Genomic DNA, 17,795 nt, shown 5'->3' with positions numbered 1-17,795 from the left:
CCATATCCACCTGTTCCCTTTCATTGTATAGTTAGATTGCAAGTTCTTTAGGGCAGGCACCATCTATTTATTGTATTCGTAGATTCCAAGGTCAGAAGGGACAACTGTAATCATCTAGTTTGACTTCTTGTATGACACAGGCCACACAACTTCCCAAAAATAATTACTGTTTGAAGTGGAGAAGGTTTTTTAAAAAAATCCCAATCTTGATTTAAAACTCAGAAAATGCAGAAATTAATCCATCCAAGATGAGCAACACAGGATTAAAGAAACTATAAGTTTCAGAAGGTGAATAGCTTTTATTTTTTCCTTTTACATTTTTTCCCCCATAGGAATAACAGAGACTTGGTGGGATAACTCACATGACTGGAGTACTGTCGTGGATGGTTATAAACTGTTCAGGAAGGACAGGCAGGGCAGAAAAGGTGGGGGAGTAGCACTGTATGTAAGGGAGCAGTATGACTGCTCAGAGCTCCGGTACGAAACTGCAGAAAAACCTGAGTGTCTCTGGATTAAGTTTAGAAGTGTGTGCAACAAGAGTGATGTAGTGGTGGGAGTCTGCTATAGACCACCGGACCAGGGGGATGAGGTAGATGAGGCTTTCTTCCGGCAGCTCACGGAAGCTACTAGATCGCATGCCCTGATTCTCATGGGTGACTTTAATTTTCCTGATATCTGCTGGGAGAGCAATACAGCGGTGCATAGACAATCCAGGAAGTTTTTGGAAAGCGTAGGGGACAATTTCCTGGCGCAAGTGCTAGAGGAGCCAACTAGAGGGGGCGCTTTTCTTGACCTGCTGCTCACAAACCGGGTAGAATTAGTGGGGGAAGCAAAAGTGGATGGGAATCTGGGAGGCAGTGACCATGAGTTGGTTGAGTTCAGGATCCTGACGCAGGGAAGAAAGGTAAGCAGCAGGATACGGACCCTGGACTTCAGGAAAGCAGACTTCGACTCCCTCAGGGAACGGATGGCCAGGATCCCCTGGGGGACTAACATGAAGGGGAAAGGAGTCCAGGAGAGCTGGCTGTATTTCAAGGAATCCCTGTTGAGGTTACAGGGACAAACCATCCCAATGAGTCGAAAGAATAGTAAATATGGCAGGCGACCAGCTTGGCTTAATGGTGAAATCCTAGCGGATCTTAAACATAAAAAAGAAGCTTACAAGAAGTGGAAGGTTGGACATATGACCAGGGAAGAGTATAAAAATATTGCTCGGGCATGTAGGAATGTTATCAGGAGGGCCAAATCGCACCTGGAGCTGCAGCTAGCCAGAGATGTCAAGAGTAACAAGAAGGGTTTCTTCAGGTATGTTGGCAACAAGAAGAAAGCCAAGGAATGTGTGGGCCCCTTACTGAATGAGGGAGGCAACCTAGTGACAGAGGATGTGGAAAAAGCTAATGTACTCAATGCTTTTTTTGCCTCTGTTTTCACTAACAAGGTCAGCTCCCAGACTGCTGCGCTGGGCATCACAAAATGGGGAAGAGATGGCCAGCCCTCTGTGGAGATAGAGGTGGTTAGGGACTATTTAGAAAAGCTGGACGTGCACAAGTCCATGGGGCCGGACGAGTTGCATCCGAGAGTGCTGAAGGAATTGGCGGCTGTGATTGCAGAGCCATTGGCCATTATCTTTGAAAACTCATGGCGAACGGGGGAAGTCCCGGATGACTGGAAAAAGGCTAATGTAGTGCCAATCTTTAAAAAAGGGAAGGAGGAGGATCTGGGGAACTACAGGCCAGTCAGCCTCACTTCAGTCCCTGGAAAAATCATGGAGCAGGTCCTCAAAGAATCAATCCTGAAGCACTTGCATGAGAGGAAAGTGATCAGGAACAGCCAGCATGGATTCACCAAGGGAAGGTCATGCCTGACTAATCTAATTGCCTTTTATGATGAGATTACTGGTTCTGTGGATGAAGGGAAAGCAGTAGATGTATTGTTTCTTGACTTTAGCAAAGTTTTTGACACGGTCTCCCACAGTATTCTTGTCAGGAAGTTAAGGAAGTATGGGCTGGATGAATGCACTACAAGGTGGGTAGAAAGCTGGCTAGATTGTCAGGCTCAACGGGTAGTGATCAATGGCTCCATATCTAGTTGGCAGCCGGTATCAAGTGGAGTACCCCAAGGGTCGGTCCTGGGGCCAGTTTTGTTCAATATCTTCATAAATGATCTGGAGGATGGTGTGGATTGCACTCTCGGCAAATTTGCGGATGATACTAAACTGGGAGGAGTGGTAGATACGCTGGAGGGGAGGGACAGAATACAGAAAGACCTAGACAAATTGGAGGATTGGGCCAAAAGAAATCTGATGAGGTTCAATAAGGATAAGTGCAGGGTCCTGCACTTAGGACGGAAGAACCCAATGCACAGCTACAGACTAGGGACCGAATGGCTAGGCAGCAGTTCTGCGGAAAAGGACCTAGGGGTGACAGTGGACGAGAAGCTGGATATGAGTCAGCAGTGTGCCCTTGTTGCCAAGAAGGCCAATGGCATTTTGGGATGTATAAGTAGGGGCATAGCGAGCAGATCGAGGGATGTGATCGTTCCCCTCTATTCGACATTGGTGAGGCCTCATCTGGAGTACTGTGTCCAGTTTTGGGCCCCACACTTCAAGAAGGATGTGGATAAATTGGAGAGAGTCCAGTGAAGGGCAACAAAAATGATTAGGGGACTGGAACACATGAGTTATGAGGAGAGACTGAGGGAGCTGGGATTGTTTAGCCTGCAGAAGAGAAGAATGAGGGGGGATTTGATAACTGCTTTCAACTACCTGAAAGGGGGTTCCAAAGAGGATGGCTCTAGACTGTTCTCAATGGTAGCAGATGACAGAACGAGGAGTAATGGTCTCAAGTTGCAGTGGGGGAGGTTTAGATTGGATATTAGGAAAAACTTTTTCACTAAGAGGGTGGTGAAACACTGGAATGCGTTACCTAGGGAGGTGGTAGAATCTCCTTCCTTAGAGGTTTTTAAGGTCAGGCTTGACAAAGCCCTGGCTGGGATGATTTAACTGGGAATTGGTCCTGCTTTGAGCAGGGGGTTGGACTAGATGACCTTCTGGGGTCCCTTCCAACCCTGATATTCTATGATTCTATGATTCTAACTGCAATAGTGGATAAGACCAATGGCCTTGTAGTAACCTGGCCAGCAAAAGAGGCATCAGTGTAAGGAACAAGACTTTGCAACAAGCAGCTATGGAATACCCAGCTTACCAGGAAAGTTTCTTCCTAACCATCACTACTTAGAGGCTGGTTTATGCCCTAAAGCATAAATGTTTATATTCCATCCAAAACTTGTTTTTAAATCCTTACTCTAATTCTAGATGTACTTGTTATCCACATAAACATCCAATCTGTTTGTGAAGTCTTCTAAACTCTTGGCCTCCATGAGATCATGTGACAATGCATTCCTCCAAGCTAATAGTGCACTCTGCGAAAATGTATTTTCTTTCATCAGTTTTACATTTTCTGCCTTTCATTTCAGTTTCATTTAACATTCCTTTGTTCTTATATTATGAGAATGGATTAATAGATTTACCTAATCTATCTTCTCTATTCCATTCAGTATTTTGTATACCTTTATTGTGTTCCCTCTTACTTGTCTCTTCTCTAAAGCCCAGATTCAGGAAAGCATATAAGCCATGCTTAAATCCAATTAAAGTCTAGGGAACTTAAGCATATGTTTAAATTTAAAGTTCATGCTTTCTTGAATAAGGATATACTTAAGCATATACTTAGTGCATACCTGACTTGGAACCTCAGGTATCAGACCCAATCTTTTCAATCACTCTTCACATGGAAGTTTTTCTATGCCTCTAATAATGTTGTTGCCCATTTTTGAGCCACTTCTGTTTCTGCCACAGTGGATAAAAAATCAATTATTTATTTTAAAACAATTAAAGCAGATTATTTTATTGAAATAGGATTTTTTAATTTAAATTCAATTAAATAACCTTATTTAAAATTAAATCTGAAATTAACAACCTATGTTAAGCCCTTTACTTACTACAATGTATTTAAATAATTTAAATTAAATACAAAAATAATATTAAGCAGTACATGTTTGCTGTCAAGTTTTAAAGAAAATCAAACCACCGACCACATGGAAATCACTGACTAAGCACCTGGAACTTAAGTTTGTTGAAGTGCTGAACCAGTTTTTGACAGCAAGACCCTTCTCTGCTGGTGCAGAGAGAATATTTTCTTCATTTCAGTTAATTTAACTAGTTCAGTTAAATGACTAGTTCATTCAAACTTAATACACCAGTTGGAAGTTAAAAAAACAAAACAAAACAAAAAAACACAGGAAAACACTTGTTTTCCTCTTCCAATCTACGAATAAAAACTAGGTGAAAGAGGGTAAATTCTACTAGTTCTAAAAACTTGAAGGACATGATAATCAGAAACAATCAGTTCAATTTACTAATTACAGGCAATACCTTCTTTGTTTAATAAATTAGTTAGTTTTAAATGCAAAACATGTTTTAATAAACTTTTTGATAAAAAATGTCTTCGGTATCTAGCATATTTAAGGTAGTTCTATTTAATAATTTTTAAAAGCTGTTTTTGTGCACTATTAAATTTGAATTTCCAATAAAAAATAAATGAATAATCTAGTAAACAGGAAATGCATCATTCACCATTTTCTAACATAAAAATATAAAAATTAAGAATCTGATTAAATATAAGGTAAACTATATAACTGCTTAAAAACGTGTACAGATGTAGTGCATCCTCCTGGTTAGCAGAAAGAAGCATCAAATTTAGTGTAAAGGCTATATTTAGTTGCCAATCGACATACTTTAATAGTTACCATCCAATGAAATCAACCTCTCTCTAGGAAAATAACTAAAAAGTACAAATGTAAGACTCAATTATACTCTATGATTTAAATCAAGGCTTCCTGCTTGCTGATTTAAATCATTATTAAGATTGGTGATCTAACTCACTGTCAAAGCAATCCACCCTCGTTTCTGCTCTCTCTTGTGTGAAATAAGGTGACTAGAGCTAATCACAGTACTCCAGCTAAGGGTATACCACTGATTTATATAATGGCATTGCAATATGTTCTGTCCATCCTATACCTTAGGCATTCCAAAATATTATTTTAATGTAATGTAGTCAAAAAGACATTTATAATATATTTATCCTAAATCTGAAACCCATTTCCCACTTTCTAGGGCACTTCATTCCAACAACACAATCTTAAAGCACCAGTGGACATACAGTTCTTTAACCCAGAGCCATTTATAAATGAATATCTGAGACCCTCTTTAAAAAATATACTATAAAAACACCTCACCAATGTCAGTCTGAGTGGAATTACGTAAAAAATTATATTTTCATTAATAAGAACTTTGTGAGAAAGGGTCTCCGATATAATAACCATATCTTTTGTTAAACAGCTGAAGGCCTTCTGCAAGCAGACTTGAAAGCCTAAAGAGAAAAACCAGAACTACTAGATATAAATGTATATTTGATTTTTTTTAAACTTTAGTATTTCAGAATATTTAAAATATTACTTATCATTACATCCTAGTAAACATGCAGTCATGATCTATACTTTGGAAGAGAGAAAACAAAAGTATTATTCAAATTTCTAAAATGTCCTAACAATCAGAAGCATTCATTTGATACCCCTACTGGGGTGAATTTCCCCATTTATGTGCATCTTTCGTACAACAGAATAGAGAAAGACATCGGCTACAACAACACTGCAAACAACAATAGATTTTGAATCGACAGTACCATTTTAAAGTTGATTGTTCAGCCTTAGATTTTGAGACTTACTGGCTTTTGGGCACTTGAACTCTGGCTTAGAGTTGTACTCCTGCTTATCCTGTGTATATGTGACAGGTGCCATTTTAACAGACACCAGGGATTAAACCAGGGACCTCTAGAGCTAAAAGCATGAGTTTCTACAGCTTCAGCTTAAATAGCCTTTAGCTGAGGGCTATAACAGACACTCATCCTCTGTGAACCAGGCAGAAAGAGGAACACAACACCCACCTAGCAATGGGTGACACATATTCCCCCTCTTCCCTATGCATTTATACAGTTTTTATTACAGTCTTTTAAAAACACCTGATATTATCTTACCTTCAGGTCACTTCCTGGCAGAGTACCTATGCCATCCTTCCAGTCCATAACACTAAATACATCAAACTCTTGGCCACTTGCACTTGAGGCAGATTCATTCATGATGCATGCACTGGAAAAAATAAATGAGAAAACATTTTCAGATAAAACCTAACTCCAAGTTGATGTTTCATTCATGGACATTTCTTCAAGCTCACTTTACACAATGAATATCAAATTGTCCTTCCACTCACATCCAGAGCACACGTAACTTGCTTTATCAAGGTACAGAAAATATGAGCTAATGCCACAAAAGTAAGGTGCCTATCTTTTGGAATCCTTTAAAAAAAAAAAACATTGGGGATAGGCTGGATAGAAGATAAATCAGAAAATTCAAATTGCACACAGGCTTACATGAGAAAATCATATTTTTATACATGGAGGAAGCAAGAAACAAATACAAGTATATATGTTAAGTACTGATTAAAAGAGCTAGCTTTTCTTTATAGCTGGTAATATGCTTAGGTGAGTTTCTTATCCAAGTCCAAATTAAACCTCGCTTCTAGAGTACAAAATAGTGTTTGCTGGCTGACGCAGAATAAAAGAAATCCTTCAAATATTCTTTACCCCAAGCATGAAGTTGCACATAATGTATATAATACTTTATGCAAACATCTTCTTAAATATATATTTATATACACACACACACGGAGAGTTGTTGTTTTACTAGATCTCCTTTTGCTTCATTGAAGCAAACCCAGAAGAAAAATGAGCTGTTTACCCTTACAAATAATGGATTTCAATGGCATTTGCTGCTGTAGAAGTCTCTCCTAAATCAGTTACACAAGCAGTAATAGTTATACAGCACTTGTCACTTTCCCCGGTTGTGATCGAATCCCCCTTGCAATCATGAAAGGGTCATCAGTTACACTGAACTGCAAAATCTCTAGCAGCCATTTGTCAAGAAAGGATATTAACTCTTCACCTTCCTCATATTCTTGTAAACCCAAGAATCTTCAAATTATGGGACTGCACTTGATTTTCTATTTGTTCAATGTGAAACCAGAGTAAACTATTCTTTTTCTTAAAGAAAAAAAAAAGACTTCTATAATCTACACATGTGAACTATTTGAAAAGCCAATTTAGTTTCTCTTTTGGTTCATGAACTGTCCATTAGCAGCTTACAGTTTTTTCAACTTTAGTTCCTATTCATATTTATTTACCAAATACTTTCTGAGACTAAAACTTAGCTTGCAGATTGCTTGCAAGCAGTTTGTTGCAAGTATTCAATATTTTAAATTCAAAATGTTGGTTTCAATTTGACATGTAAGTCACACAGTATTGTTTCTGTTCCACAAGTATTTGAGAATTACTCTTTGAATCAGGTTTCCGGTGGGAATGTTCCTGTTTAAAAGTTCAAAATCAATTTCCCAGAAATATTCACCAATATTTTCTTAAAATATGCTGTTTACAGAAACACTGCTCTAAGTGAATTAACTCACTTGTTCAGTCACAGAAAGCAGAGTTTGAGAAAGGGGGGTAAACACAGCAGAAGGGAATTTAGGATTTGTGAAAGTTTCTGAGTAAAAATTTGAGAATAAAAATGTTATTCTAAAGCTCTAACTCAAGGAACAGTATGCAACTAGATTAGGTAGTATGCTGTCTACCTTTCCCTTAGAAGCAGTCATTTCAAAATTTAGTCTTCATTTTTGTGTCCACGATTGTGATAGCCTTTACATTTCTGTAAGTTTTCCTCCCATTTTTAGCAGTAGTTCTCCCAGGGCCTGATTCTGCCACCTTTACCCACACTGAGTAATGCCGTATTTCATTAACAGTCCCACTAAAAAGGTACTACTCAATATGAGTAAGGGTATAGGACCTCAGTGAGACACCACCGTTATTGTACATGTGACAGCTGGGGTTCAGAGACTTGAGAGGCAGGCATCTGGGCCTAAAGAGAGTATTGTGACAAAACTTTACATACTTTGAGGAACAATCTTGAATTGGCAGGAAGATGAATTGGATGGTTTTTATCTCTAATGTCTATGATTAAATAGAATGAGCTTATAAAATGTGTTCTAGGTGCATGTACTATTCTTTTTTAATAAAAAAGTATAAATAAATCTACACCAGCCCAGTGTAAACTAAACAAATCCCAGACCTGCAAAAAAAAAAACAACCAAAAAAACAAAACAATTATAGTGAGAGGGATCTTCAGCTATCACCTAAGGTCAACATATATGAACTCCATCTGACCAAGAAAGGAAGTGAATTCCGAAACTAAGACCCACCAAGAATCCCCTCTCCAACTTGCAGATGTATAAATCTGGGCATGCTGCAGCTGATCTAAAATACAGTTGTAGGACCTAAAGAAAGAGGCAGTCTCTCGCGGAAACACATGATCCAAACCATAAAGAGCTAAGAATTTGGATTTATCTGGAAACAAACTGGAAGCCAATGTAGTTTTAAGATCACTGGTGTAATGTGCTCTGAGTAGCTTGGCTAAGCAAATGGTCAGCTGCATTCTGCATTAGCTGAAGTTTCCAAGTAATCTTAAAATATCCCCGTTTAGAGCACACGGCAGTAATCCAATCTGTAGGTTTATTTGTTATAGTGTAAGTGTTCTGATGGCTTAAGGCTGCAGAGGCATGCGTCTCCCACATTGCCCGATACCTCACCAGAGACGGTATCTTACTGAGGAGGGGAAGACAGGAGTTACAGCTGTCTCCCCAGCCTCTGCTGGTGCTGCTCTCAGCACTGAGAATGCTGTGTATTACTGTCATTTGAGAAGAACGAATTAGGAAGGAAAATAACCCTTACAACCTAATCTTTTTACACAAGATATATATTTTTAAGAGACAGAAGGGAATATTGACCACAAAGGAGTATATGTATGCGTTTCTTAAGCAGGCCATATACATATTAATTTGATTGTAGCTAACCATCTCTCCATTGTTGGCCTCAAGAAGTGATTAACATGTTTTCTAGACTCTACTGTTTAGCAAGGATAAAAAAAGGAAAAAAAAGGGGGGGGGAGGTTTCAGGGTGCAAACAACACTCATTAGTGTTTTTCCTTTTTTAATATTAACCCAACAGTCCAGGCACAATTTGTACTTTCAACCATGGGTACTCTCTTCCAGTCTTCAGGACAGTCCTCTCTCCATAGGCTGATACCACCATGGGACTGTTATATTGTGCTGACCAATAATAAGTTTAGCTGCCAAAGGCACCTGTATTCAACAAAATCTCTGCTTCCTGGCTTTCTGGGGTCTTGAATACAAAAATGATGAAAAATCTGAGACTGCTAGCTCTAAACGACTTCCTCTACTGGAGGTGGTAAGGAGAAAGAAACAGGCCAATGAAAGAAAGAAATTAAAGGAAAGGAAAGGATAAAAATCATATGCTGTATCTACATCTACAAAACACAAAATAATGAAGACTACCGTATATCTATAAACTCCCCATTTTCTTTTTATCCTTTAAAGTTCTGATTTGATGGTTCTTTGAATTGATAATACCTCATTTTGCAAATCATATATTGTGCTTTATGAAAATAGTAGTCATATAGAGAGTTAAGTTGTGGCCAAATAACGGAAGTATTGTGCCAAACCTTAACAGCAAGAGACAGTTCTATGTCCTAATCATTAGAGTACAGTAAGAGCTTTGAACATCTGACTTCTAAAAAGCCTAATACAAAGCCCATTGAAATCAATGGGAACCTTTCCATTGACTTCAATGGACTTTAGATTAGGACCTATGGCAACATCTGTCATATGCCTTAAAGAAATCACTTCTCTCCTTAGTTTTCTCATCTGTAAAACATAGTATTTTCAGATGTGTTGAGAGCATTAATTAATGTTTCTGCAGTGGTTTGAAGAGGCAAAGCACAGCTTAAATATTTTAATATGAGCTTTCTGTTTTATACATATTTAACATTTTTATTAAAACAAACAAGTTTCTGAAATAAGATTGCACACCTTCATTAGAAAAGCATTTATCTTTACCAACTGGAATCAATAAGGAATGCATGCATTACAGAACAGACACTTACAAAGAATAATAGAGTTAAAAAAATTAGACAGTGTCATCCGTTGTAAGCTTCTCTTCTTAAAGATTTCAAGCAAAGATATGGGAGGGATGTTTCACTTAAATGAGCAAGTATTTTAAAAAAAAAGTAATTGTAAGATTAGACATTGAATGCATCAAAAAATCAATGCTAATAGAAGCATTCATTATTTAAGTCAATGCTTGAAAAATTTTACCTGACATCTACCCAAATTCTGATAATCTAAGGCGTTATCTGTAAATTTGAAGAGAACTTGTATGTATAATTTTTAGCCAGAGAGTGGGCCCAATTCATTACAGAGATGCTCAGCAATGAAGACAGTGGATCTCAAAACTAGAGATATTACTACTGGGTCAACAGAACCTGCTTGTGTATCACTCTTTTCAGACACTTCCATACCACTATGATGTGTTTAGTATACGGGACCTAGGTAAGTAGATTAGACAGACAGACATGCATATGTCTGTGCTGTAAGGCATAAGAGTGAAAGTGTGTGGGTCAGATGGTGAAACAATGCATTAGGGCTCCCAACCTACTAATCTATAACCCCTATCCAATGGGAGCTGAAAGGCTATCCATTTTCTCTTATGGTACCAATGATGGACTCTTAAGTAGCAGCGGCTCTGTCCTTGAACTAAGTGAAAATTGTCAAGGGCTGCTGCTACTGCAGAGAAGAGAAGGCAACCTAGTATCACAGATAGGCTGAAAAATACCAGCACCTCCATGCCCCACAAAGCCACATGCAGGGAAAGTTACACGTTGCCACCTGCAAGAAGCCTCTTCTCAGACAACCCAGGCTCCTCTTTCTCTAGTCACAGATCTGTGTAAATTATCTTCCCATTGACAACAAATGCAGTGGGACTGCACTTGTTGGATTACTGGGCAGTAGAATTACCCATTCCTCATTGTAAAATTACTAGATTGGGTCCACAATCCCTTTAAGTGATCATTTAATTATTCTCTGTGGGAAACAGGTTGGGTATATTTCATACTCTTCCTCCCCCCACACTAACATTTTTCTTTCTTAACTTTTTTTCCTCGCTACTTACAGGGGTGCCATGAACTAGAAAAAAGTCACACTCCTGATTCTCTTTAAACTACTGTTGACACAAATACCAAATACAACTAAAGAAAAGATATTAGAAAAATATATTTCTCTTTTTACAGTTTGTTTTCTTTATGCATTTGACAGCATTTTGTGTACAGTAAGTTTCACTTTTCCCCATATCTAATCAGTCAGGTTCATGGAGGTCTTTAATTTAGCCGCTGGGAGATAAACTACTTAAATAAAATAAAAATAAAATAAAATGTGTGATTGTAAAACCATCAACACTGGCAGAGGGACCCAAGCACAGGTAATAATTTGAAACTTAATCTTTTTCAAACTGAGTAGCTTTTAGGGTGTATCCCTTTAATCTCAGTTCTATCCATTTTCTTATTTTAGTTGTTGCATCTTTCCTCTTTGCTGGATTCTCCAGCGACACTTCCAGACGGTTGTACCTCCCTCCCAGTAAGATAGTTTAAAGTCTTTCTCCATAAATAGTCTCTGGCTACATCTATACTAGAAAACCTGGCACCCATTTTTCAGCAACAGTGCACCTGCACAAGTGCTAGTAAAGGTATAAGATGTTTGCACCTGAGCCCCATCTCTGCTTGTGTTCTTACACCACTGCTAACACTAAAACTTCTGTACCACTGCTAGAGAATGGGTAACATTTTCTAATAGAAGCAGCCCTTGTTTAATATTCTTTTTAACTATCTATAGTTTAGAGCACCATAATAATACTCAGAAAACAGTTATGCCACCAATCTAAAAAAAGTCTATCACTGATATCTCTGATTTTGTTTACAGAGACCACATAAATGCAAAATTTTTCAAGTGAACCACTTGATCGGTTGTGTAATCTGTTATGGCCTATGCAGTCCTCAGTGGAGGCTTAATCTAATCGATAATATTTCTAAGTAAAGGAACTCTGATGTCCTGTTCTTTAGTTTCCCTTAATTATTTGAGCCAGATGGCCAAGATTTACCCTAACCTTCAGCCTACTTTTATTTGTTCCTTGGACTAAAAGTACTGGCTCTTCACAGCTCCTGACTGGATGTCTCTCTGGACAGAACTGTACTTCATGGAATCTTTCTGCTGTACTTCATCTCACTTACTTTGAAATATTCATTTTTAGGAAAAATAAGATCCCCATAGTTAATTTCACTGCATAGTGAGCCATTCTTTTTTTCTGCTCAGAGTGACCAGCTCCCATCTGCCACTGTCTTTAACACAGAATTCAAGTCTCTCCAGCTCTTAATATAGCCACTACATTATTGCATTTACAGACTTTTCTTTCTCTCAGACTTTGTGTCGTTCACAGCACATTTGCTCTTATGATCCGCAGATCTGCTCTTGAAGTACTCAACAAGCTACTACTACATATGCACAATCACTCTCTCTGTCTTTTGTAATCACCATATTGTACAGCCATTGATTTCTCAGTCCCCGCCTCCACACCATACACACTCCCCCATCCTAATTATAAGCAGCATAAAAAAAGATGAACGGTAAATAAAGTAACACAAAAAATAAAGTCACCTGTTCGATCAGCAACCCCTCTGCTCTCTCCACACACAACAGGTGAAACCCAATTAAACTCAACAAGTGCTTGGTCATTAAGAGGACACCAAACATTCACAATGTAGTCAAACAATTGTTTTTTTCTTACAAGCTCTTGGGACTTTTAAAAGCACCCTTCTAGATAAAGTGATTAAATGAAGCTGACCGCAAATGAAAGATACAACATTAACAGCAAATTAAATGTAAATGAACATTTCTTAACAAATATGTTTATTACACTATGGAATAGTCTCCCAAAGAGATGACAGATCTACCAGCACTTCATTTGCTTGATTCATTAAAAAAAAAAATTAGACTATACATAGCAGTTGTACATATACTACAGAGAATGCCAATTAACCCACACTGTCAGATTTTAAACAAAATGACCCAGCATCTTCAATCTCTAGTTTCTCTCCCATAGATGTTAATATTAAAGTCAGTGACACAAGCTATTGGGAATCAGATAATTTTCCTTTGTGAAGAATCACTCTCCTAAAGTGTACATTATGTTTAAAGTTGCTTAGAAATATTTTATTACTTTTGAATGTAGATTTTTTTTTGTAAAATCAATTTTTTTAAAACAAGGTGAATAGAAAACTTGGTGTTTCCGTTTTTATTTCAACACCCACTGTGGTATTGTTAGCCCTAAAAATATAGTGCCAATTCATGAGTAAAAACAAAAGTGAAAATGACCAGCTGTGGTCAATCTGAGTAAAATTGCAAAATTAAACTGCCTAAAAGTTAACAACTAGTTTTAAAACTCTCCAGTGTATTATATACATGGTGTTATTAGTAACAAAGACAATTTAAGAAAACAATGGTGACCTACCATATCAAAAGTTAAGCATTTTTCTGTGCCTACCCCGAGAATGATACCTTAAGGGGCCTAATTTTCAGGAACGGTTGAGAACTCACCCTCTGACAACCAGACCCCTTTATGGTAACAAGTGGGGAGGGGAGGAAGGGGAACAAAAAACCCACTAGTCACTTTTCAAAATGTAAGGCTAGAGTTGAATAGGAACAGTAGAAGAAACACCCTCTTAATTAGATATTTTTGCCTGAGCATTCCTTTGAGATTGATTTTCCTTTTAGATGTCAAGATTAGAGGTAACTACAAACTGCAGGCCAACTTTGCATTTTCCGCCCTAGGGTGGATACCTCAGTTCCACCAGCAGAGGTCCCTCCTTGGCCACTTTTGCGGCATTCTTTTGCTGCACTTGAAACTTTGAAGTACTGAACTCAGGTCCATATCTTCCCGAAAATAGGGCAGAAATCAAAAAGCTGAAAGTATTTGCATGCACCTTCCTGGCGTCCCCACGATTAACACTCCCACCGCAGCACAGGCTGCTGGAGGGTTTGCGCAACAACAGAGCGACGCGATTCTTAGTAAATAAACTCGGGCAAAGCCTACCCCGCGCTATTAAAGCGCCAGGGAATCAGCATGGGGCGGGGGCAGGCCGAAGGGAGCGCTCCTCGCTCAGCTGTCTGCCTGGCCGCAATGCCCCCCCGAGGGCGAGCGCAGGAGCGAGCGCGCCGTTGTCGGGGTAGGAACTGGGCGCAAAGCGCTCCTGAGGAAGTTGCATAACGAGAGAGGGACTCTGCTTGTGCACCGGGACCCTGTGATTCCCCACCCCCACCCCCTTTCTGCAGACGGGGCCGGGATCCGGGAAGTGAGGGTTGTCTTCCCTCACTCAACCTAAGCCAGAGGGAAACTTACCTTCTCCTCCCCCATCCCCACCCCCGAGGAGGAGGGCGAGTGCTCTCCGGCGGACTCGGGAGATTTGCTGGTGAACCCTCCTCGCTCGTGCTCAGCCAATCTCCAGAGTCCCCTGGAAGAGAAATTACCCTCCTTCCTAAGGGGAAGGTAAAGGCAGAGCTGCGGGAGGACTCTCCCTCCCCCAGGAGCCAGCTACTCTCCGCATCCCCAGCCTCCCGCCTTGGGGAGGCGCAGGCAGCGCCTTGCGAAAACTTTTCTCTCACGCTCTCGGGCGCGTCCGCTCCCACGATGGGCGGGGGGGGGAAGGGGGGGGAAATAAACTTGAGTCCGCCCCCTGCATGTCTGCTTCCCCCAGGCCGCCTAGCAAAGCTTATGCCCCCCGGCCCGCTCTGGGTCCCACGTTCATTCCCGTCGCTGGGGAGGGGGCGGGCGGACGCTTTGTGCGAGCGCTTTCCACCCCCACCCCAACTTGCTGCCTCATCACCCATTAGAGCAAGTGGCTGGTAGATATCCTGTTATTGTGCACACAGGCTGCAGGAAGCGCGGGGGGGGGGGGAGGAGGAGGAGGGAGAATCCCCCCTCCCAAAATATATAGGGTAAGCAATAATCCACAACTTGTGGAACTGCTGCCCCCCCCCATACTAGGCACACACATTTCTACACGTGTGTCAGCACGCGCGCGCGCGCACACACACACACATAAGCCGTCCTCCAGAAGCCCCCCCAGCACAACCCTACAGTCCCTAGAGTGACAGGAGCCAAGCCCCCCCCCCCATCAATCGCACACAGCCCCCTTGGAGAGCCAGGAGCCACCCCACTCCCCACCACGTCTACAGCAGAGAGAGAAGCTTCGCACACGCCACCGACAGGAATCAAACACGCTCCAGCCAGACTGCCCCCCACCCCCACCCCTTTCTTTAAAAAATTGCCAGGCGCTTCTTTTTTTTTGTACGTGTGTGTGCAAACTTTCCCCAAAATGGCGGAAATTGGGAGATGATATTTTAAATATCCCTCACACACACACACACAAAGTGCAGAAGCAGAAGAAAATGCAAACTCTCTCTGCCGTGCGCTGAACAGGCCTTTGCACAAGCGACACGCTGCACGTTCAACCGGTATATCCCGGCAGCCGCCACCTCTCGCTGCTTCAAGACCCGAAAACCGGGGTGTGAAAAAGCCCCCGTCGCCTGCCCATTGCCCCCTGGAGCCCTTACGCCTCTCTTCCCTTTGGGGTATCGGGAACAAAGAGCACAGGGTGGGCAGGGGAACCTGCCGATATGAACCCCGCACACACACACTCATGCATCCCCCCCCCCAAATCCCAGCCGCTGCACCCACGTTACATTGTTCCTAGCGACACGGCGGTGCCCCGTAAGTGTCATTAAATGGAGCCAACTGACAAGCTCATTGGTGGGGCAGGTCTGCAAAATGTTTCTCTCCTCCCTCCAACCCCCCCCCCCCCGCGTCCACATTTCCCAGCAGCTCCCTCCTCTCCCTAGTCCACCCTTCGTGTGTTTGGGAAGAAAAATAAATAAACACAAGGCACCTCTCTCGCTCTCTCTTTTGTTCCTCTTTCACACTCGCACACTTAGTATTTAGGGAGATACCCCAGTGACCCACCCGCTCTCCAGCCACTTGAGAGTCACTTGCCCACTTTCCCCTGCATTAAGTTCCATCCTTGCCGCCAGCGGTGGGGGTGCAGAAGCCCCCCACCCCCTTCTCCGCTTCCCCAGATATGTTTCGTAAGGGAGAGGAGGTGCGCCTCCCTTTATCTCTCACGCTCTCTCTAACTTTCATCTTCCCCTACGGCGGGGGGGGGGGAGGAGGATTAAAAACCATCACCAGCCGTTTGCATTGCACCGCCCTAACGGCGGGGTTACAGATTAGATCAGAACCAGCCGCTTCTTACCCCCCCAATCTCTCTTTCTCCGTCTCTCGAGTAGTCCTGACAAATATGGTCCAGGGCTGCGGGCACAAGTGAGCATGCGCCCGTGGAGCCAGGGCTGGGGAAAGGGGAAACTACTACTGCTGCCGCCGCCGCCGCCGCCGGGGTGTCTCATTCTTCCTCCGCGCGCTCTAGCTGCCGCTGCGCCTGAGCCTCCGGGAAGCGGCGGCAGCAGCAGCCCTAATCAGTGTTACCAAAAATACAGCTACAAACAACGGCTACAGCTTCGGTGCATCATCTCCGCTGATTTAATGCCGACGTTGAAGGAATAATAAGGAGAAAAATGCAGCAGTCGTTGACTATTTTTAGGTTTGGGGTTCCTTTAAATATTACTTTTCTTTATAGGGGGAGGATCTAATAGTAATAAGTCCCATCAGGTACTGTTAAATCTGTGCAGACAGTACTAGGAGTCTGGAAAGGATTTTATATATAGGAGTATGTCCCCCTATGAAAAAAAAACCCCACACAAAAACAACAACTATAGAACTAGGTGAAACATATTATGGGTACATGGCAATAATTAAGATCCTGATCTTGCAAGCTGCTCTACACAAGCAGACCTTTGCACTGGATAGTGAAGCTCCATATAGGTGTTGGGGGTCTTCCCTTACCTAGCTCAGCGCAGGATCAGTGCCTAATTTTGTGTTACATAAAAATATTGTTCATGCAATGCTAAAATCTTCAATAATAAAGGGACATATTTAACTTGAAATCTAATTAGTTTATAAGTTTAAAAAGTAATTTCAGGTATCACAGTTGCCTCATCCTCCTTGTCAATTTCTGAAAGTTCACTATCACAATATCCTATTTTTACCAATAACGCTCTCTCCCTTATTGCGGTACAAAAAGTCCACAAAGAAAGCTGACAATTGAAGGCCCCTAATCTGCTAGTGCAGACCCCTGCACCCAAATGGAGTCCCATTCAATGCAGCAGCACATGGGCACAAGGCCTAATTAACTACACAGGGGAAATGAAATTGACTGTACACAGAAGTGCTCTCAAATTTACAAAGTAAACAAACTGAAAAAAGAGAGAATAACAATTGTAGTTATAGCATCATAGGGGGTCTAACAATAAGTAGAATTTTTTCAGACCGAAGAATTACTTTTCCCTTTAACTTTGAAAAAAAAAAGTCATCAAAAGTGAATATTCAGCTTTCAATATTTTGTTATCCGTTATTCTTGTATATATAACATATATAACTCTTCAGACTTAGCGTCTTGTGTTTCCTTTTCCTCATCCTGCCAAAGATCCACTCAAAATTTCCATTGTTCTGTATTTGGAAATGCAAATAAAGTCAAATGCAGTACCAGGCCCAAGTGATCACACTTCATAATGAACAGGAATAAATATTTCAAGTGGATGATAAATATCAGCACTAAATATTAAT

General features: G+C 41.1%; 1 protein-coding gene across 5 annotated transcripts in view; it reads right to left on the bottom strand.

Moving 5' to 3' along the window:
* Positions 1-16,456, bottom strand: part of L3MBTL3 (L3MBTL histone methyl-lysine binding protein 3) — a 154,163-nt gene extending 137,707 nt beyond the window's left edge. Inside the window, exons 1-2 of one of the 5 annotated variants that reach the window (XM_084622647.1) lie at positions 16,369-16,456; positions 6,090-6,201 (exon numbers count right to left, since the gene is read on the bottom strand). In XM_084622647.1, the coding sequence (XP_084478773.1) occupies positions 6,090-6,191 (102 nt within the window). In that variant the 5' untranslated portion in view covers positions 6,192-6,201; positions 16,369-16,456. Of the gene's footprint in view, positions 1-6,089; positions 6,202-13,900; positions 13,976-14,459; positions 14,541-15,802; positions 15,885-16,079; positions 16,098-16,368 lie in introns of those variants that run through there. The other 4 variants (XM_084622643.1, XM_084622645.1, XM_084622644.1 and 1 more) reach the window with 4 other exon arrangements.
* Between the last annotated feature and the right edge of the window lie 1,339 nt (positions 16,457-17,795).

The sequence above is a fragment of the Lepidochelys olivacea genome (assembly GCF_965140295.1).
Source record: "Lepidochelys olivacea isolate rLepOli2 genome assembly, chromosome: 3".
Taxonomy (NCBI): domain Eukaryota; kingdom Metazoa; phylum Chordata; order Testudines; family Cheloniidae; genus Lepidochelys; species Lepidochelys olivacea.
The sequence above is the reverse complement of the archived record's forward strand: the minus strand, read 5'-3'. Positions and strand labels throughout refer to the sequence as shown.